This window comes from Haliaeetus leucocephalus, unplaced genomic scaffold, assembly GCF_000737465.1.
Source record: "Haliaeetus leucocephalus isolate CR32 unplaced genomic scaffold, Haliaeetus_leucocephalus-4.0 Scaffold849, whole genome shotgun sequence".
Classification (NCBI taxonomy): Eukaryota; Metazoa; Chordata; class Aves; order Accipitriformes; family Accipitridae; genus Haliaeetus; species Haliaeetus leucocephalus.
In genome coordinates, this window is record NW_010973285.1 from 3,743,369 (window position 1) to 3,766,578 (window position 23,210).

General features: G+C 37.4%; 1 protein-coding gene across 1 annotated transcript in view; it reads left to right on the top strand.

The window, feature by feature from the left end:
• The first annotated feature begins 5,375 nt into the window (after positions 1–5,375).
• The window catches only part of SV2C (synaptic vesicle glycoprotein 2C), an 84,596-nt gene continuing 66,761 nt past the window's right edge, over positions 5,376–23,210 (top strand). Inside the window, exon 1 of the mRNA XM_010582837.1 lies at positions 5,376–5,955. Within this exon, the coding sequence (XP_010581139.1) occupies positions 5,376–5,955 (580 nt within the window). The remainder of the gene's footprint in view (positions 5,956–23,210) is intronic.

Sequence of the window (23,210 nt, forward strand, 5' to 3'; positions counted from 1 at the left end):
TCTGGCTCCCTTGGTTAAAGGAGAATTCGTTTTTTACAATATTATTGAATTTTTATCACAGATGATTCCATTAAGATTTCCTGATTTTCACTGGTCAGTTTTTCATATTTGGTCTTACATATGCATGTGGTCTGATTTCATTGTACCATTAGCTTTTGGGGTTTGTACTGCTTTAAACAGAGCTTTTGCACATCCTGTTTCTGTGCTTATATATCCAGCTGTATGTGAGGAAGAATTAAGCCTGTGATCAAAAGCACTGTGAGAAAAGAATTAGAATAGTTATTTGGGTTTGGTGATACTTTAAGGCCCTAAGAGGCAGTTAAAGATTGTATTTCATGTTAATGGCTGATATACACAGAAAAAATGAACATGCTTTCAGGCAAAAATGCCCCCCCCCCTTTTTTTTTTCTGGTAAAGGTCATCAAATTTCAAGCAAAAGCAAGTTAAAAGCAAATCCTCTGGTTTTATTCTAATTTGGTAAATTAGTTAAATAATTTAAGAGAAGCTGGGCAGGTAGAGCATATAGTGCAGAGACAGAAACAGTTCTCTGCTGGTTTAATGAGGAAGGAAAGGAATAAAATGGGAAAGGAGAGATTGCACTGTACCATGAAACTCCCGTCTCTGCTGAGCTCAGGATCTTTGATGTGTACTAGATTAATGAGTTCCCAGGCTCATCTTGTGTATGTGTTTTGTGGCTGCACTAAGCGTGAATAGTGAAAACTGCTGGTACAGGAGAAGTGGTGAGAATGCCGTCTGAACTGGGAGAGGGTTAGGGACTGCCATTGTTGGTGGCACTGCAGCTTTACAGTGATTTATATGACTTTGGCAACTGGAGTCCAAGACAGAAGAGCTGCAGCCTGGGTGTGTGACTCTTGACATGAGAGAAGGAAAATTTGCTTAGACTATAGAAGTTTATCTTTTAATCTGCTAACATTACCTGAAAGAACCCCATTCTCACCAGCTTTGGTGCCAGCTCTTATTTATTATAAATAAATAAATAAATAAATACCTCTATAAATAAATAGCCTTTTATTAAGGTATCTATTCTTTATCAGGGTATACTGAAGCAAGTACTACCCTGGAACAATAAAAGAACAGCTCTTCTATAACAGTTTTGCTTATGAAGAGTTGGGGAGGAAGTTTGCATGTATCCCACTAAATTCAAGGTTGGGTTGTACCTCTGCGTATGGCTCAGGTCTGTGGTGACTTGTAGGATTGCATCCTTTGTGTTATTTGAACTGTACTATGTGGAAATTGTTGGAGAACTTTAGTAAAATTTGAATATCATTGTTCTTTGTCATGACACAGCAATACATAACACTTTTCTATTTTTTCTTACCCCTTTTTTATAACTGAGAGCACATGCAAGAAAAAAATGTCTTCTGTTTGTAAGTTTACATAGTTCAGATGCTTGTATTTCACCTGGAAATATGAGCATCTGACACATCACAGTAGTATAATTGGAAGTAATTATGATCTAGCAGAAGATTATACCTTCACATGAAGACAACTTGGAGCAATGATAAACACAGAAGAAACGAAACACTTGTATCCATGCAAAGGTCATTGATAATGAAAAACGAAGGTAGAAAAACAGAAATCAAACCAGAATCAAAATGTTGGGTAAAACGTGCATTTTAAAAGACACCAACTTAAATAAGAAATGTTTTTTAGTATTTCCTTTTTCGGTGAAAGTAACTACAGATTCAAAAGGAAAGCAGGTAAGATGTTATACTAGGTCCCCAAGTGTATCTGAAATGCCATAGCTCCATTTGAGTGTGACTGCGAGGTCTATTCTGAAAAATTTATTATCTGAAGATATGCATATAGTTCATATCATGTGTTGTTAGTCTTCAGTGAGTCTTCTCATGGCTTATGTTAAGCAAAGATGTAAGTCTTTGTGGGGATGGGTTTTCTGGCATCTATAGATTTACGTCTTCTTGGGATCTCACCGATTTAGTTTGTAATTTCTGACCTTTATTTCAGATGTAGCACAATAGGTACAAAGTAGTAACTATACTGAAATTTGTGAATATAATAGAATAGAAAAGAATAAACATTAAAGCAAACATATAGTTTTATTTTTCTGTGCATGCATCTTCTGATGTTTTGGAAAAAAATTTTGTGGGTATTTCTCAAAATATTTTTATTTCAGATGAAATCACTATTTTCCTGGGATTTTTCTTTTTTAATTGAAGGAATTGAATAAGAATGTGGTCGTTAATTTAGTGAAAGTGAGCAGGCTTGTTGGGTAGGTAAACAGTTGGTACAAACAAGAGTATATAGCTAGACTCTCATGTGTGCTTTAGCTGCTTTATTCTACTCCCATAGACATTAGTCCTCACTCTTTCAGACTTTCCAGTTACTTGCTTGTAATCGATCAGTCCAACATAATTAAAAGGGTGGGGAGCTATCATGCATGGGCTGTAAATAATTCCTCTTTGTACTTATCACCCTTAAGGCAGGGATCTCAGTTCATTGAGATAGCAAAGCTGTTTAAAAGAACAGTTTTCAAATTCGGTGTGCTGCTTGGAAACTTGAGCAAGATAAAGAGAAATTTCTGATTTCATACTCAGTACATCTTTCTGTCTGCCCAGACAGAAATTTGACTTAGTCTATGTGCAGGTTTTTGCTGGCAGAATTATGCCGTTAATAAGTTTGAACAGGTGTAATTCTTTATTGACATACCTGGTCTATCAAAAACTACAGTGTAAGTAAGCTCAGTTGCTTTTGCAAATTTGTGTTTTTAAAGTCTGCTGAACTCATGAGGTAGGTGTACTATAGGAGTGTAAAGCATGGTTTTGCCAGTATTGGCATTTAGACTTTATGTTCATTCAGTATTCCTAAACTCCTGCTGTCTTCCCTCCATAGACATACCCTACAGTAAAATGGAATTTGACAACCAACAATCCTTAAAAGAAGTCTGTACTTGCTGGAAATGAAAAAAAAAAAAAAAAAAGTAATCTAAGGACTGGAGGAATACAGAGTTTAGGTTAAGCAGGGTACACGAACACTCTAAAATAATCCAAAATGGTCAAAATCTAGGAACACTTTGTAATCATTCACACTCAGAAGAGTACCTGTTAGGAGATCATGGAGTTTTTGAAAGTATTTGTAGAAGGCTACAGCAGGCCCAGTGAATGTTTTTATGTTTTACATGTTCAATAACAGCTAATAGATACTGTAGTCACACACAGGTAACAGTAAGGACCACATGCCTAATTCAGTACACAAAGAATTATTTCTAAGGAGTGCCTCAAAAACTGAAAAGCTGTAATTAGAGAAACTGCCTTAGCATAAAAGATTCACCAGGATGACCTACTTAGAAGGATCATCATGTCCCTAAAATCAGGCTACATTTTTCAATCATAAATATTACATCCTGGCTTTTTTAAGCCTGCATTTCTCTTCCAGTAAATGCTTCAGTTTGCATTGAATAGTTGAATAGTGCCATCACATCTGATTTCTTTGAGAAACTTTCAGAGTGTATGAAATTAATCTAGAGGAAGGGACTAAAAATAAAGACATTTTCCACTATAGAAGAATATCTATAGTCATTATAAAAAAAAAAATAGGGAAATATCTTTTAGCTTCTTAAGTCATATTAGCTGCATGTCTGTGTGATTTTAGGGTTGGTTTTCTTTTATCAGAAGTACATCATGTCCTTAGTTTATCTAATGCAGTCTGTAATTCTTTCTATCCTTCAAAACAGTATCAGTCTTAAAATTGATGTCTGGAATATACTTCTGGGGACAGTGTTTACAACTGAATGAGTAAAGGACAATTTCTTAAAGTACTACCCTGGTCTTCTCCCGTGGAGGTTGGGGAGGGGGTGGGGGGTGGGGAGGGCAGTTCACACTGCTTTAGCAAGGGGAATAGGATTTGCTTCAGGAATTTCCAGCCATTTATTCTTACTCCTGCAATATATCTCACTGCCTCCTTAGATGTGCTACTGCAGCTTTTTCTGAGGTTATGCTGGAAAATAGATCATTAAAATGATCATGGTTAAAAATAACCTTTCTTCCCAGGCTGGAAGCAGGTGATGTTTTTTCAGAAGCACCGCTACAGAAATTTTAGCCTGCTTTCTCCCAGATGTGAGGCTTCTGCAACCCTGTTGCAGTGCCCAGATTCACCCCTGCTTTATGTTTAGACACACGAGTTATGGCGCAGTTTTGTAATTGATTTCAGCTGTTCTAACTGTGGACTATTGCCAAAGAAGGATCCTGCATTTCTTGCCTCCCTGTGCTTGCGTGCACTTGCCATTTCTTTCTACTACCCCTATTGATCATGCAGATGTGTGATGAGCAAATTGCCTTGCTGATATGCCTGAAAACCACACAGAAAATAAGGGAATGGTTAGTCTTCAGTCAAATAAGCAAGCTGCTCATGACTTATTGTGTCTGTATTTGTGATCCTGGGGCTGCATAAAGGAAGAGATGGAAAGATACAGCAGAGGAGCAGGGAGGAGGACTGGAACAAAATGTCTGGGTGCTTTCAAGCAGCTAGATCGGTGTGAGGTCATGTCTGACTAACACACTCTGGGCTTAATTAGCTGGTAATATACAGTTGCTCCAGGCTGCCTCTACTGTCACTATGGACAGGGGAGAGACGGATGTTTCTGTCCATGATTTAGATACTGGAAATCTCCAAAGTGTGAAGGTGCCACCATTTCCATCCACCCAGCTCCCTGTGCTGATGTTGTTTTAGGATGGGACCACATATTGCTAAGACTCAGTGTGAATGACTTGTGAATGCATTGGCATAGTTCAGTCAGCTTTGAGCAACTGGTATGGATCTAAGGAATATTAACTCCCTACAAGATCTGTGTAGGTGGGAGGCTGGACAGAGGACAGATATTTCATGGTAACTCATTGAGAGAAAAGCTAATATTCGTAGCCTTTTATTACATAGCAGGGAGTTCAAATAGGGAAGGACACTGCAGACAGAGTCAACATGATGTATGGTACACAAAACTGCTTGTTTTCTTTCGGAATAAAACCTGGTATCCATTAAAAGACTAGAGTGTAATAAATTTCATTTTAAAAATCAGTAGAGATATTAGATTTCTCTTCAGAGCATTCTTCTTGTAACCTGACATATTTGCATCTCTGAAGAAAATCCAGTTTTGTATATTTGAAACCCTCAACTGTGGTGTCCAGCGCTTAAATGAAGAGTGGTGTGGTACCACATCAGTGTGAATGAGCAACTAAGAAGGAGCACAGTATAAACTTTTTTCTCTCATATTTTGCAGGTTGAATATTACAGCTTCACATGTACTTGGGCTTTTTCTACTGATGTCGAACGCACAATAGATAGTCTAAACGGTATTCAGCAGGTCCCTCTGCAGCATAACGCCAATCTTTCTTTGATACAAGATGGAAGAAACATACAAAGACAGGACTTCATTAATGAAAGGAGCAAAAGATATTGCCAAAGAAGTGAAGAGGCAAGCGGTGAAAAAAGTGAATAAAGCTGTTGGCAGAGCTCAGGATGGCTACACACAGAGGTCGTACAACCGATTCCAGGATGAGGAAGATGATGATGATTACTATGTCCAAGGAGGAAATTATGGTGTAGAAGCTAATGATGACGAAGGATCAAGTGAAGCAACTGAAGGGCATGATGAAGATGATGAAATTTATGAAGGGGAGTATCAGGGAATCCCTAATATGGGGCAAGGCAAGGATGGCATGGTGGCCTTAGGTCAGCCTATGTGTGATGAATATAAGGATCGTCATGAACTGGAAACAGAGAGGAAAGCTGATGAAGAAGAGCTAGCACAGCAGTACGAACTGATAATACAAGAATGCGGCCATGGTCGTTTCCAGTGGGCCCTCTTCTTTGTTTTGGGAATGGCCTTAATGGCTGATGGGGTCGAAGTTTTTGTAGTTGGATTTGTATTGCCCAGTGCTGAAACAGACATGTGTATACCCAATTCTGGATCAGGATGGCTTGGTGAGTAAAGCCTTTGCTCTGTCTTTGTGCTATTACAAGTGTTGCTGAAAGTACGCCTAAATATGTATTTGTCAACACCAATGCTTATATAAAAATATGTTTGTATTGAATATAAATAAGCAATCCACAAAATACGTTAACAGCTAATATTGATTTAATGTGGCTAGCAGGAACAGTGTACTTGGCACTGGTGAGGCTGCACCTCGAGTACTGTGTTCGGTTTTGGGCCCCTCGCTACAGGAAAGACATTGAGGTGCTGGAGCGTGTCCAGAGAAGGGCAACCAAGTTGGTGAGGGGCCTGGAGCACAAGTCTTATGAGAAGCAGCTGAGGGAACTGGGATTGTTTAGCCTGGAGAAAAACTGAGGGGAGACCTAATTGCTCTCTACAACTACCTGAAAGGGGCTTGCAGTGAGGTAGGTATTGGTCTCTTCTGTCAGGTGGCTGGAGACAGGACAAGAGGAAATGGCCTTAAGTTGAGCCAAGGGAAATTTAGGTTAGATATTAGGAAAAAATTTTTTACTGAGAGGGTTGTCAAATATTGGAATGGGCTACACAGGGAAGTGGTTGAGTCACCATCCCTGGAGATATTAAAAAAGCGAGAGGACAGGGCACTTCAGGACCTGGTTTAGTGGGCATGGTTAATGGTTGGACTAGATGATCTTGAAGGTCTTTTCCAACCTAAATGATTCTATGATTCTATGGTTCTATTATAGTTTTATTTTTTAGATAATTGTTTTCTTTTTCAGTCAGTAAGTATAAATAAATCACTAAAGTGGGAGACTGCACAGTAAAACTTAAGAGGAGAGGGATACATTTCGTTCTCGTATACATGAGTAGACATCCACATGAACTGATTTAAAAACAAACAAGCAAACAAACCACAGTTGGAGTATTGGAGTTCTGCTGGATTTATACAGGCATAATAAAAAGTAGATGACACAACTGTCCAGCAACATTGTCATACTGCATGGGAGCATTACCAAGGGTGAGGTGGAATGCAATCTGGGAAATGCAGGAAATGCAGGGAAAAATGCTGTCTAGCCTTTCCCCTCCTTTCATCTTTTACTCCTTTAATCCCACTGACTGTTCTTTAGCCATCCTAAAAGTGTAATGTTAATACTGAGTTGGGGGGAACAGAAATCAGGAAGACAAATGACTGAAGGATATGCTTTTTGTGTCTGTTCAGTTGAGGGGGGTGGGCTGTGTTTCATTCTGTTGCCTCTTCCCTCCCACAGTGCACCAAATAGGTAGTCTGAGCCAGCCATGTGTGACTTGGTGAGAGCAGCAGTGCCGTGAACAGATCCGTGCTTGCCCATCCTGGGCATCCCTGGGCACAGCAGATAAAGTAAGGGTCTCATGGGGCAGGGCTGTGGAGAAAGGTTGTGGAAATGGTACCTGGAAGAAGAGACGAGACAGGAGCATGGGGACTTGGGATGTGGCAGAAAATGGAATATGTCTGTGTAGATAAGCAGCTTGAGCCTGAAGCACCCAGGCTATTATAGAAAAGGAGGGCTTCTTATAAAATATTTAGGAACATTTGTCTTCTGGCAGATGTACTTGTTTGTTGCCTCCATCTTTACAGCACATGGTTCTGTTGCAACAGTCTCATTTTAACTTAGCTCGTTTTCCTGATTTTATTCCATTGCTCATTATCAATTAGAAGGACCCTAAGATACCAACTGCATCAAAATTAGATTCAGAATATCAGATAGCACAAGGCTATTTGTGCTATTTACATAACTCAGAAGCTTTCTTGGTAGACCATTAAGCCCATAATGGATTGGATTCCTGACATATTGATACTAGCCGTTTGGTTCTATGGATTTCAATAAAGTGGACTGTAGTCACACTCATTTATATCTATAAGCCTCCCTTTGTGTCAGAGGATCATAAGTGGAAATGGAAGCTGAGTTCTTAGGTGGCTGGGTCCTTTGAGGCGTTCCTTACGATTTGATCAGTTGTTGTTAGAAATTAACTACTGTGCTTGTTTGTACAGTGCAGTGATTAAACTTCTAATAAAAGAAATAAATCATCTAAGTTTTTATGTTTAAAGAGGCTGCATGCAAATAGTCTGTTTGGTACTACTTGTTTACACAAATTTACAACTTCATTTTTGTCATGCTTGGACCTGTGAGTTTTCAGATCTACTTCTAACAGAGAAAAGGTGCATAAACATGTCTATTTATAGCCATTTTGGAGCCCTGTAAGTGATTCAGAGAGTAGAGAAAAGAAGAGAAACCAAAATAACCCAAAAAGGTATCTCTAGATAAACATCACTGTGCCAGTGCAGATAATAACACAGAATACATTTTATAAGAACAGTGTACACCCAACTTGCTTTTATTGTGATTTTGTTACCCAGTACTTGGCAGTTGAGGACATCTTTAAACTCTGCTAATCAATTTTTTTATGTCTTCTCTATTGCTGGAATAAAAATGATGGATCTCAACCCCATTTTTTAATTACTGGTAACCCTGTTTGTTATCAAACCCACATGCAACATGCAGCCCCCTGACAAATTGAATGGTCAAAGCTGTCTTTGTTCTCCAGGATGATAACAATATAAGGATAGCCACCAAATGTCTCTGCAATTAGTTTGTGTGGGGGTAAGGAAAAGAACAAGGTTACGCAACATTAAGAGGGAACTTCTTGATGCTTACACATTCAGTAGCTAACTGATCTGCATATGCAGTTCCTTCCACTTACATTAAATGTTAAACTGGGAAATGGATCTTTTCATAATTAAGACATTCTGAACACTTTAGTACTCCTGGTTTCTCTGATTGTCCAGTTATGAGTGTGGAGAACATGGCCATAATACTTTTTCTTCATTATACCTGTTATATGGAATTGAAAACTGGGGGAAAATACATTATATTTTCTAAAAACAGTGTTTCATTTAAACACCTGCTGTAAGCATTTAGGAGGTGTCTGTAATTGGGAGTGGGGAGTATTGTCCCCGCAGTAGCAGGTGGCCATGAGGATTGGCAGTCACTTGTTAAGGTCTGACCCATGTCAGGAAAAGGTTTGAGGATTTTGCTGTCACTAGACTTCTTATGATGCTGTCTTGAGATACATTGGAATGACTCTGTCAATTTTTAACTAAAATTCAGTACAGAAGCTGTTAAATACCTCATAGATATAGGTATATGTGTGTATATATAAATGGTGCTCACTGACAAAATTGAGGAAACAACTCTGGAAGGCTTTGGTGTGAAAGCAATGTATTCTCATGCCTAAAATACAGAAGTTGTAATGGATATCCCCTTATCTTTCTTTTGTAATAGTATAACACTAGCCTCCGTGTTGTATTAACAAACAAACAATTCTGTGCTAAAAGATTAACATAAAAAAGCAGGGAAGAACAGAGATAAACAGTTACTTTCCAAGTGTGTATTGAAGGCATTGCAACACATGGCGGTTTTATCAATAATTTCACAAAAAAATGGTATTATTTGCCCGTTGCTAATAGAAATATATCATAGGCTGCAATTTGTCAGTACACTGATGTATCTATTGCTTATAACCAGTGTAGATATACAGCCTTTGCAGACAGTATAGGCATAATTCCAGTGATACAAAATATTCATCATGGCAGTGAACTCTTAGTAAAAACATTTTTTCTATGATCATAACTAGGCCCTCACAGCCAGACATTTCAATTATTTTGCTGTTGTCATTTCACGTCATAATTGCATCCTAACTAGGGTCTTCCAGACAGGCATAATTTCTTCATGATTATGATTCCATAATCCAGAGGGCTTTAATGTTGTTAGAATACTAAAGTTATGGGACTAGTGCTAGGAGTTATAAGTTGGAACTGGTACACATACACAATATTTGTTTTTCAGGCAATTTTCTAGACTGTTAAGAAACACACTAAGAACATGTTAATTTGTTATTGAAAAAGCACTCATTGACTCAGTTGTAAAAACTGATTTCTCATACATCATGTCATGACAGTTTACTAGGGAACATGAGCTAATTAAAAACATGTGACAATATTCATAGATCGTCCCTGTTGCTTTTTTTTAAATTTGCTTGCACCAGGGCAATTTCCCAAATTCCCTCCCTATTGATCATTGTATGAGTTTGAGGCCACTGTTGATTGAACGGCAGCATTTCAAAGCCTATAAAGTCACATGATTAAAGTGCTGATCAGAATCATGAACTGGTTTCTCATTGCCTTTTGAGTTAAATAATAAAATAATATGTTTTGTAATCTCCAAGCAGTTGTTCTATTAAAATTGGGGAACTTGACTTGATTAAAGTCTTTTAAGGTTACAGTGACATGTCACTAAGCATGAGGGAAAGGTCTCTTCTCCCTGCTCTATAACTTGGCTGTACTTGTAAACTCCTGCACATATGTGGATCCATGCTGACCTCCTGGATTCTGGCACTGGTGAGGCAGGACTGTACCTTCGTGAGACAGGTTGTAGGCGCAGGCCTAAATACGTTGTTTTAATTCTTTTCCTGCTTGCATCTTATCCCTTTGGGTTTACATGGGGCTCAGAACTGGACTGATTTTAGGTTAATTCTCTGGGCTCTGATTTGGATGTACTTTTCTACATAACTTTGTTTCTATGTCTTTGCATGCAGATTGTTCTGAAGTTTTATAGATTTTTTTTTTTTCTGTAAAATCGAAATTATGGCCTTTTCTTTCCTCAGCATCTCTGCATCTGAAATAATGAAGTATTCCTTTTCCTAAGCTAGGCAAAGCTAGCCTTTCCCAGCTATATCTGTTCAGGATGACATGCCACTGCTGACCATCTTCTCACTGGTTCTCCCATGGGACCTGTAAGTGCTCACCTTCACGTGCAAGACTCTTGACAGCAGCACTGCTGTCACCATTGCTAGCAGTAAATACAGGTGGACTCCCACTTGACTGGTCCATGATGCCAGTCTTCGTGGCACCAGTTGGCACACTTTTCAGACAGATACCTCCATCACTTTTTTGTACTTTTTCACCTCAGCACTAGAAAAAAAAAATTCTTATAAAGGTCCCAAGATTAAGTGATTATCTTCTTTAAACCTTTTTTTGAATTCATGCCAACAAAACCTTACACCAGGTTAGCCACTCATGTGCTCTGACTGCCGTCCTTTCCAGAGGCCAATGGTTCCTCATTGCTTCCTGATAGTCTCCCTCGTCTGTTTTGAATCCATATATCATCCTCTGTATGAAGTTTAGACTGAATGATCTCTTGAGCATGAATAGTCTTTTTTTGTTCTGTGTTACTTACCATTGTGTTGAGCAATGTGTTATCCAAGCCCTTGATAAGGGCTTATAGTGCAGTAACAAAACCAGAAATAATCTTTATATGTAAAAGATATTCTTAGCTGATGAGCCATACAGACAGTTTCTTCCATCTAAAAAACTCAAGTATGGTGGTAAATCACTGGGCTGATAATGCAGGTATTGTGAATATGAATAGCAACAAACAGCTTGCTTCAGGAATCAAAGGATTTTCTGAAATCCCATGTTTAGTGTCAAATAATGCCTTGATGTAAGAGTTTTCTCTGATATTATCAGAATTTAATAATGACATTTTGTATAATATTTGTAGGAAGAAGAGTATCAGAGGCGTTAACTAGGTCCTTTGGGCTGAAGTAATTTTCAGCCTGGGACAACAGCCATGTGGCTACCACTTCTGCATTGATTGCTAATTTGCGTATTAGCTATTCTAATGCAATGCTTCCTAGACCTACTCTGTTTTAAAGCCTACTAAACATAACCCAGCATAGTTCTAATCCAGACAGTCCTTCCTTTTACACGGGAGGAAGTGCTCCCCAGAGGCTCAGTAGTTGATGCAAAGTGCTTATAAACTCTGTTAACAATACCAGATGATTACCGAGTTTTGTTCCCCTCTTAGTTTTAAAAAGTACTGGTGTGCCAGATCTTTTCTACTTAATTTCATTCTGGTTTTGCACTGATCTTTTGAAACAACTTTATATTTGACAAATATCTTCCATGAAACTTATCAATGACAAATACAAGTCCTTCACCTGGGACAGAATGACTCAAATCACTGGTATAGGCTAGGCACTGACCTGCTAGGCAGCAAACAACTCTGCGGAAGAGGATCTAGGGCTCCTAGTAAGAAACAAGTTGAGCATGGGTCAGCAATGCCTTGCAGCAATGAAGGCTAACCACATCCTGAGCTGCACTGGCAAGAGTGGCTAGTAAGTAGGGATGTGATTATTTGCCTTTCTCAACACAGCGAGGCCAAATGTGGGATTCTCTGTCCTGTTGTGGAGCCACCTGAAGGAAGAGTGTAACTAATTAGGGCAAATCCAGTAAAGGCCCAGTAAGGTGGTTAGAGGGCTGGAATATAAGGCATGTGAGAAGAAGAAAAAAGAATTGGTCTTGTTTAGTTTGGAGAAAAGAGGTCTAAGAGGGGATCTGTCTGTACAATTTATGATATAATTGAGGAGGGCTATAGAGAAGCTGGAGTCAATTTTTTCTCAGAGGAGCAGAGGAGGTCAGAAGGTGCAACCAGGGAACTTCTGGTATAATGAAGAAAGTTCACAGTGAGATAGTCAACCACTGTGAGACATTCATTGCACAGAGAAGCTGTGGGATCTTTTGGAGATTTTCAAAAGTTGACTGAAGAAGGCCTGGAGCAACGTAATCTAGCTCTGAAGGTAACCCTGAGCAGGAGTTCAGACTAGAGCTCTCCAAATGTCCCTCCCAAACCAGTTTTTCTGGTTTCATAGATGGAAAAATAACTGTCTGTAAATGTACAACACTTCCAACTTCCTGTAACTAAAACTGATATTGCGGTTCTTATACCTGACTAAAATTTAAAGGAAAGAGTGTTCTGAACTCACGGATTGTATGTAGGCTTGCTGGTTTAAACACAGACTAGGGTCTAAATTCATTTAGGCAAGATCATATAGCTTGAGTTATTTGTTCTCCTCCTGAGCCTGTATGGATCGTCTCTGGATCTGGCAGAAATCTGGGAACATGCGACAAAATGTCAGTGAATAAATGATTGCAGGATCTGAGTCTGACAGCACCATTTTGTAAATATTCAGGCATCTACATGCCTAGTGGGATTCTCCAACATGTCTAGGCACCTTACTACATCACTAGACAACTTGCATACATCCTTAGAGGCAAATATATGGACAAATCTGGAATCAAATTGTTATTCTCAGACTGTGGTTTCCCTTTTTCATGTTTGGATAGGTTTCATTCTTGTAACTTCTTGCTGAATCAACAAACTTCCCTTTTAGAGAGATTTCTCTTGTGGATCTTCAAACTTAAATGATCTTAAGCAAAATTTTACGTTGAGTTTTCTTTGATGTTCAGTGCTTGTGATATTCCTGTGTTTCCCCACCTATTAAGTAGATTTAATTCTCTGTGTAGGCCATATACCTAGAGACATTGTGATTTGGAGGGGAGGAAGACCTTTCTTGAGATTGCTAATCTTTTTTGAGTACTATGATTTACTGTGGAAGCTAAAGATTTTGTCTTTGTTAATTGATGGCTAAATAAACATTTTATCACAAGATTTTTCTTTTTGCCAATTGTAGATAAATGTACTTCTAAAGCTTGAAAAAAGGCCATGAAAACTAAATGTATTTATCTTAATGATCAGTTAAGATTACTTTTGTTTGTGAATTCATTAAACTGTTTTTAACCAGCCTTGTTTATGCTAGGTTATGTTACATTTGTGGCTTAACTGAAATTCTATCTTCAGGGCCAAGTCCAGAATTCAAAGACTGAAAACTGGTGAAGTAAAATACTGAGCAGCTGATTTTCTGTTTTGCATTTCCTCTTAAAATTCAAACATTTAAGACTTTATTTCAAACCAAATCTGCTTCAGGTGTCATGGTTTTCTCTTATCTACTCAATTCCAGTGATACTTAGATTTGACAGCATGGTTCCTCCATACACTATCATGCAGAAGACACAGTTAACCATATATTTGACACTACTTATTAAAAGGTCTGAATTTTAATAGATTGTCACAAAACCATCCTTACACGGCAGTGAGTGAAGTTCCTTCTGCTGCTGTAAGAAGGCATCTACATATAGCACTGTTCTCTTTTATTGTCAAATATTACTATAGGTCATTAGATACAAGTGAGATTTCTTGCATGTTCCTGCAGGGACTACAGTAGGAGAAAGTGAGTGTTTTCTGGTTATATTCCAGTTATTTGCAGGGTACCAGATTTGTGATGACATAATAGACCACAAGGATGTAAAATAAAGGAAAACAAGGCTCTGCTACTCTTTATTTTAGTGTCATGTGCAGCTAGTAGATGTGCTGCTTATAGAGTTGAAACTTCCAGGGGAAGATCCACATTTTTATTATGGAAAGCATGATGAATTTACTTTTAAAAATTATTTTAGACTTCAGGGATAGAGGAAGAGATTCAGAACTAATTTTTTAGTGTGGACTCTTGGCTGTGTTATAAATTTTACTGAAGAGAGCACAGATGTCAAAATGTTAGGTACTTATATATGGGTGTGAGAATTACTGTATTCACAAGAAATGCATCTAGGTTAAGAAAACTTACTGAAACCATAGCAGGCCTTTGAGCGTGAGGAATCTCACTGAAATAACAGTGAGAGTCCATTGCACTTACAGTTAATAGCAGTAATAAATCTTTAGCAGTGATAGAAAGATTTAGAAATAGAGCTGCAGTCATGGAAATGTGTGCTAAATATTCCAGAGCAAGGTGAAAACTGGTCTGTAGGATTAATGTCTTATTCCTTCAGAAGGAGATACCGGAAATACTAACGCCATCATGCACGCTGCTCACCTTTGGTACAGTTCAGTTCCCTTGCAATGAGATTATTAAAGTACTCCTACTGCAGTGCTTTTGCTGCTTGCCTTCCAAATACAAATATTTGAAGGAGAAGACTTAAGAGACAGATCTTTATCTGTAGTAAGCAGCTACATTATGTGGACCAGTGGAGATGGTGGTTATGTTTGTTTTTCTTTTCTGAGGGGAAAAAAGGGACAGTGGAGAGAGTATACAATGCAATTTTTATCTGTTATGAACTGGACTAAACCCACGTCACGTGGAATATCATGGACTTGTCACACGACAGGAACTGGGAGCACAGATATGAACCATTGATGAAATGCAGCGTATTCAGTCCTCTGTGCTGCTGCAGGCTCCCATGATAAGCCAGTATTTCAGGTGGGTCACAGCTGCCCTCCTTTTCTGAGGATGATGTTGTTCCCAAAGGACCTTATTGAAGCTGGTGTTTACAGGGAGAACAGTACTGCTATGTCAAATGTTTTTCCTCTTTCACAGTGTTCCTGCATGCAGCTTAACTGAGGAATATAAGCTATCGGACACTGTTAACTTACATATTCACTCTTTGCTTTTAAGAAGTTCACCATTTAGCTTGGGGTTAAATATAGTATTTCCCTGACTCAATACCCAGTTTCAGCCATGCAGTTTTAGAGTCAGTAACACGCTCAATACAAGACAACTTGAAATGACTGCATTGCAGTTCATAACTGAGAACCTTGGTGTTTGTATGCATTTTCAGTACAGCCAAATGCTCTTTTAACCAACTCATCTTTTGAGAGCTCCATCAGTAATGTAATACTTCTTATTACTTTTTTTAGTTAAGTGGACCTAACTACACTTGTATATCTTGGAACAATGTCAGAGATCAATCAGTGTCCATACAGCTAGTAAAATAGTAGGTCACTTTTTGAGCAAGACATTTGTTGCCAGTACATAACATTTCTTCAAGGTTTAAGCTATGCTTGCTTCAGCTGAACTCAATGAGTACAGTGGATATTGGGAAACCTGCTTTTATTCAAATGATGAAAAATACAGCCTGCAATTGGGAGAACATATGTACTTGTGAAGATTGAGTAGCTGGTAAGATACTTGTACATTTAACCACTTACAGACATGCATTACCACCATGTGCAAACATGCCTGTACTGTTTATTTGTACACAAAAATAAAGCTAAATAATTATGCACTTGTAGTCATCTTCAAATCTCTGTCTTGGAGATTGATTGTGTCTAAAATAGATAAAAATCACTGGGCTGCTTTTTTATGCATTGCAGGTTATTTTCTGGCTCTGCCCATCCCATCACAGATCAATGACTTTACCATTTACATCACACAAATTTATAACTTTACAAAAGCAGCCAAAAGAAGGAAATGCCTCCCAAAGGAAAAGCCTGAGGGCCATAGTGATTTCGCACATTTAATTTGGCTGTTGCCTCCACTTTTTCCTCTCTTTCTCAACTGCCATGGGATCTCTGGCTGGTGATACTTCACTTCTTAAATCAATGTGTCAAATGGAGTTTTTTAATCAAACTGAACATTTTAAATATGATGGTCCACTCTATTCCAAGTCCCTGTTTGCTTAATTCTGCAAAGTAGTTAAGTTATGATCTGCAAGCTTTCTTTATAGAAATGTTGATCTTCATTATTTGTGTATTTGTAGCTCTGAATTTTGCATCTTGCATGTTGAGTTATGAGACGAAAGAGAGGACGTATGAGCTCCTCAGCAAGAAGAAGAAATATTTTCACAGAGAAAGTGTTAATGAACTTCATTAAGACATGGAACAAACATAATTTAATGGCTTTTTGTCACAGCTGAGTAAATTTCTTCATATGCATTTTATCAATGGATTTAACCATTCAAGGACTTCAGAACCTTTCAAAGTCTCACTTGTCATTTTATCTTACACTACCCATATTTTGAAGAATTGGAAGCAAATTGTACGTTGTGATAGATAAGGTTTGAAATAGCTACTTATTCCAGAACTTTGGCTGTTTAAGGGAATGTCAGTGCTGAAAAGTATGGAACACAAATAATTTTTTTAATTTACTCTGACTGCATTCTACTGCAGATGTAATTCTTTCCTTGTGATGTGTACGTCTATTCTCACTGTACACAACTGGTTGCCTTGTTTGAAGTACCAGTTTGGTATTGTTTCAAATGTATGGAATATCACTACTTTCATAGCTGATGCAGAATCAAAGTCACTAAATTATACAAGTATAAATACCTAACTGAACGAATGATACTGAGTTACTGCTAGAATAGATACATGAATATGACAAATGGAAATTTTTTTAACTATTCATGCAAAAACTTGTTTAACAACAGCTATAGTGATAGTTAACAGTTTGTCCAGGCCACTTTTATTTAATGACATTTATAATAAAGTTTATTTTTTAATTTATTCTTGCCCATTTTTCAGCACTTTTTTGGACCTATACAAGTTGGAAGGCTTGATAGGAGGGGGTGATATAAATGTAAGGTTTTGCAGTTTCACATACTACAATAAACAAACAGGCCACAGGAGTCCAGGAGGAATTACTTGCAGATTTATTATGTAACTGGAACTGTGGGTGACTTAGGGAAGTTCTCTCCATGGTTTTTTTTCATTGAAATCTTGGATTTTACACCCAGGCCAACTCTACTTACTACTCAGACTTCTAGATAGGCATTTCCCTACCACTAACTGTAAAATGTTGTTCCCTGGCTCTCTTAAACCAATGACCCTTTTATCCGACATCTACCAGTCTTTGTTCCAGCTAGTGGAAACAAAACCAAGTTTCTGATGACACATTACATACGTCAAGTTATTCTAGCTTTTCTTAACAAATAAGCTTTTCTTAGGATAAACATGTGATGAACAAAGTGTCTTCAAAGACTCCCAGAAACCCGTTTATGAGGCAGACAGATGTTTTTATATGACTTTTTGGGGGGGACTGTAGAAAGTTGGGAGAGTAATGTAAAGTAGGAAAATTAAGAAAATGGTGTAAAGTGACACTGGCTTTACATCCATAGTGTTAAAAAAGGTCTGCATTCTCAAGGATAGGCAAAGGTGGTCCATTTGCAAATTTCTTCATGTCACGTTAGCTGGACTGAAATTATTTGCTGTATACTGGTTAGCAGTGGAGAACCTCATATTAAGTTGAAGTATGGATGAATATAACCCATGTGATGCGTGACTCCATTGTGCTGTGTTTTTCTTTTGTCTGGCATTTGTCAGACCTCCTCTTTTTCACAGAGCACAAGTATTTTCCTAATCTGCTAGAATTCAGGGTGATTTTCAAGGTTGGTTCTGAAGTTGCCACTAACAACAACTCTTCTTAAACCCAGATCATGAACGGATAGATGCAGTCATCTAAACAATTTTCCATATAGATATTATAACAGTGCCTCCTGGCACTATTGTAAATATGTAATTAAGAGGCCTGTTTAGCATCACCAGCACCTGCAGGTGTACTGGCACCATACAGTGGATTATTCTGATCTGTCATTCTTCATTCTGACATTGGATTAGTTAATCTATTTTATTGACTCTAAATGGGAAAGCAGAAAGAAGATGTGGGCCCATTAGCAATGGAAGTTTCCTTTTTCATTGTATGCTGTTGTGTGCTAGATTGGGGTAGACCATGTCTTGTGTCAGGTGCTTTGGGAGATCTGTGAGTTTCAGACCCTTATTAATTTTGGCAACCTGTTTCTGATGAGGTTAGGCCTAATTCAATGTCTTATTCTGAAACCAGTGGAAAGTCTTTGATTTGAGGTTTGTTTGTTTGGGGTTTTTGGAAGTGTTTTTTTGTAGTATCATTTCTCTTCCCCCATCTTTTCACTTCATTGGAACAAAGGTGGTAACAGCCTCTGTATGGATGAAGCAAAATTTAAAAAAAGTTATTTCCTCCCATTTACAAGGACACTGAAGAAATAATCAACTGTTAGCTTTAATATTGTACAGTTACCTTCACTAGGAGCACAGTTTTATTAATTAGTTATTAGTATCATGTGCTTTGATTTGCTGAGTTGGATGCATCTGTTATTAATGTAGGTGTATGTACTTTGGGCTTTGTTTTAATTCAACACTAATTAAAAGTTAGTGATATTCATGGACTCTGCTCTGTTTTGAGTCAGAAGCAGGACTAGGCAAGTAAGAAATTAACATTCAGGCAATAAAACATTTAGCCAAAATGAACAGTTTTGATATGAAATGAGATGATTAATGTAGACAATTGCGTGGGCAATTTAAAGCTTTAGTAAAATACATTTTTTTGCTTTGAAATTTAATTAATTGTAGCACATTGCACAGTGCAATCATATGCAGCATTTATAATCATTCTGATTCTCAGGATTGCCATGGAAGTGCATTTCAAATTGCAAAGTCACAGCAATTTCTAGCACGACAGGGTCAATTCAGAGATGGGCAAAGAGTGCATTGAATTTAGCATCTAAATCTGAGAGTAGAAAAATCCAGAGGAACCTCTGCAGTTGCAGTGGAAGAAAATAGGAATTAGGGGTATTAGGACAGCTTAACTACGTGTGTTTTATCCAAAGCTTGTCTGTTAGGATTTTCTTGCTAATGCCAGAGGGAACTGTTCGATCAAAGGATAAGATAGTGTGAAAACAGTATGTTCAGTGATAGTACCTAGGGAATCTGTCAACAGCTTACATCATCACCGGGGATTACTTGAGTTTTTGATAAAGTCTGTGCTCTATATATTGCATATTGGTAACTACCATCTTGTAAAATTACTGTTTATATGGGAAGAAAAATACCACATTTTGGCTCGTTCCTACAGCCCCACGTTGCTAAATTTGAATATTGATTGCTTATTTCTGTTGTGAGTATCAAGGAAGCAGTGCTTTGGTCTTTTTCTCTAAAATCCATTGTTGATTTAGCTAGCCAAGCAATAGCAGTAGCATTGTGCTCCTGTTTGCTGCAATAATCACTACCAGTATTCAGTCTGTAAATGGTCCTAATGAATAAAATGGAATAACCCTGATCAATTTTTTATTCTGAGAAATCTGTTATGGAATAAATAAAAATGATGCTAGCATCTGGTAGTAGGTGGTACTTTTTTTAAAGACTTAGTTATTGACATGATAACATTCTTAAAGCAGAAGTGATGATGACAATGTGCTGCAAAAGTACTGGTTTACCATATTCTCTATTTTGCTGCCTTATCAGAAGATACAGCTGTGAAGAAAATTCCACATCTTAGCAAGTAATCTACTACCTGTCACAAACTCTGCAGTTACTGAGCTTTGTCTATGCACTTATTAATTTATCTAATTTGGATCTGAGGAAAAGCAGGGGCAGTTATTCCTTTTGTTATTATAGTGTTTCAATTAAAATAATATCTAAGTACACAGGAAACTCATCTGTTAAGACAGAGTATTATTTCATTAGTAAAAGTAAAAACCACATGTATTAGCACACCTGCTTATGTAAATTTTAGATACAAGCTGAACATCCCCAGAACTGTAAGGAGAGTTAATAGCATACAGACCTGAGATACAGGAAACAAATCAAAAGTAGACATATTAGGCACATCAGCTGAATTAATACAAGCATGCCAGAGGAAACAAAAAAAAATAACTAATACCTAAATGAAATCTGTGTGACAGATGGTTGTGGGACCCTTTGACTTTCACATGGATGGCATTTCTGGAAAAGTCAAAACCTTTCCAGCTATGCGTTTTCATCTCTGGAATTTCCCTCAAGGTGGACACACACTGGAGTAGATTAATGATTTGGAAATATATGCAAGTTGTTCTCCTGGAAAATAATGTGGGGTTTTTTATTTCATGGAGAGGACGGAACTGTTCTCACTTCTCCTTTCCTCCCAAGAAAAAAAATTGTCTTCCTGGCTCATCTTTGGCCTTTGTAAGAGCACAGGTGGGTGATGAGTGTGGGTAGCCATGCTGTGAGACCATTTTCACTTCAGTCTCAATGTTAAATCAAGGCAAATATATTGTATGTATTTGTTGGTCTAAAATTTTGTTGACCTAAAATTTTGTATTGCCAAATTTTGTCCTGCATTAAGTGCTTTCTGAATATACCATAAGTCCCATTCACTTAGTTTCAGTTGTCTCCCAACTATCTTGGAGGTTCCATAGTGGGCTTCTACATCTACTTCCCTTTTTGAGTTCAGTTGTCAGGAAAATTTGCACTTGATCCTTTTGAAAGGGAAAAAATATGGAAAAAATGTGTTTATTTGTTTTTTTTTATTTCCATTTAATATTTTGTACTTTTTCTAGGGTCCATCTTTGTTTTGTGTTTGTGAGGCTTCTCTTTAAAAGTACAGTACTTGGCTATCTCATGACAGTTTTCCTTCGATTAAATCAATCCTCAAATTATGCCTGTCATACTACTACAAACCTGTATTGTTTGAATTGCTTGTGTTGCTGATGATGGTTTTTCCCCTATTATCTTAAAGATCCTAAATAGGTTTGCACTGTTTACTGATAGGTTTGCACTATTTACTGATCATAAATAGGTTTGAACTGTTGAGTTACTTTCTCTTTCCTTTTCCTATCTATGCTGGTCAGCTGAGTATGACCTTGCTTTTGCTCACCTTTGCTTTCAGTTCCATTTTCCTGACTTTCATGGTTGAGTTTCTCTATTGCAGTTCATCAGTATTGTCTGAGAATAGGATCACTTTCTCTGAGAACCAGATACAGTTCACTTGATTTCTATTTATGTGAAGTTTCTGGATTGGTATCAGATTAAATGTCATCAGATATTTGTAGGTGTGTTTGAAAGTGGTATAAGGAGATGCTTGTTTTCTTTTTTCTGTTGATGGAGCACAGGGACTTTTTATTGTATTGTTTTTATTTGATTGATTTAAGCTATGAATTGTATGCTATATGGTTTTACATTACAGCATATCCCTGAGTTGTAATCCTGTGTGAATCTAGAGGAACAGACTTTCGGAAATTAATAAACATTTTTTAAAACTTGTTTTGGATTGAAACAATATTTTTTTTATTTTCTTCCCTTCATTAGTGTTTCTGTATTGCTCAGCATGTTTCAGAAGAGGAGACAAGGTTGTTTTTTTTCCCACTGATCTCCCTGGGATTCAGTATCTTCCTTCATTTCAATGAGTGTGAATTTATATCTTTCTTTAGTTATTATGGAGATAAAGTTGTCCTTTTTTACTGGCTGTGAACAATATTGAGAATGTCTTGTAGCTGCACTAAGCAGCTAAAAAATACGCAAAAGCTAAATGGTCTGTCATGTGAAGACTTGTCACTTTGGAATTATTGCTATTAGTGAACTAAGCATACAGGTTACTCAGTTGCAAGTCACACTCGAAGGTCCAAGAGTCACTGCAGTGTGATAAACACTGTACAAACTTATATCGAGAATGAAAAGCTTCAGCATTCATTTTAAAATAGCTTTATACCCTTCATGTATTTAAACAGACAAACCCTATTACCTTGACTTCTAAAAATAATTCCAATAATGTAGTAGTAAGTTAGACTTGACTCTTTGTAAATATATATTAAGCAGAAGAGCAAAAAGCTTCAAAATGAATGTGTAATAAGCATCTGCATTAGAGAGTATGAAATTGCAGATTGAAGCCTGTCTGCAGCTGTCCTGAAAGGGAAGGCAAGAAGAGTGGATTAGTCTGAGGAGTAGTAATAGAAAAAGAGCCTGATATGCTGTGACATTTGGGGATTTGCATATATTGCATATTATTAGGTAAGAGCAATCATTTAACATCTGAAGTTAAGACACAAAATGATTGCTGTGGGAAACAGCTAGGATTTAGATAAAGGAAATCCATGGCTTGAGAAGTCTTGAACTTACAAAGACTCACGCAAAATTTTAATTTTAGTTAATATAGTGGCTGCCTCACATGTGTTTTGGAAAACAGTACAAAACCAGTTCAGCCTTTTCAGATGGCTGAACAATTGATGTTTTACTCTTTGACCTCTTAGATCTACAAATTAAAAATTTACCATTCCATAAATATAGAGCTTGTTGTTCCACCACTTCAAGCACTGTTTAGAGAAAAGAAGAAATACTTGTTACTGAAGAATATTAGTTTGTAGCCATTCTTTATGTAAGAATGTTGGAGTGTTAGTATCTCTGAGGAGGTGAATGGCATAATATAACAAATAAGAAATGAAGATCCAATATTGTGACTACACAGATGGTTTTAGACATCCAAAGGTGGTGGCTTTAGAAAATTAAGTTCTTCTGCCAATTCTGGAGTTATTACAGTTTTCTTATATTTGCTGTCTTAATGGAAAATATTTTTCCTCTAATTACCTAGTATTATAAACAGTTAATTAGATGTTATGTTTGACTGAAGTTAGTTGCTGCATGGGTTGTGATTGTTTTCAAAACCTTTCTGATCAAAGAAACTAATAACAAATTATAATTAAGTATAGTTCTGAAAGATTATCATCTTTAAACTCTGAATATGCTGATCATCAGGGTTAAAACAAAGATAATGCATTATGCTACTTATAGGCATTGGA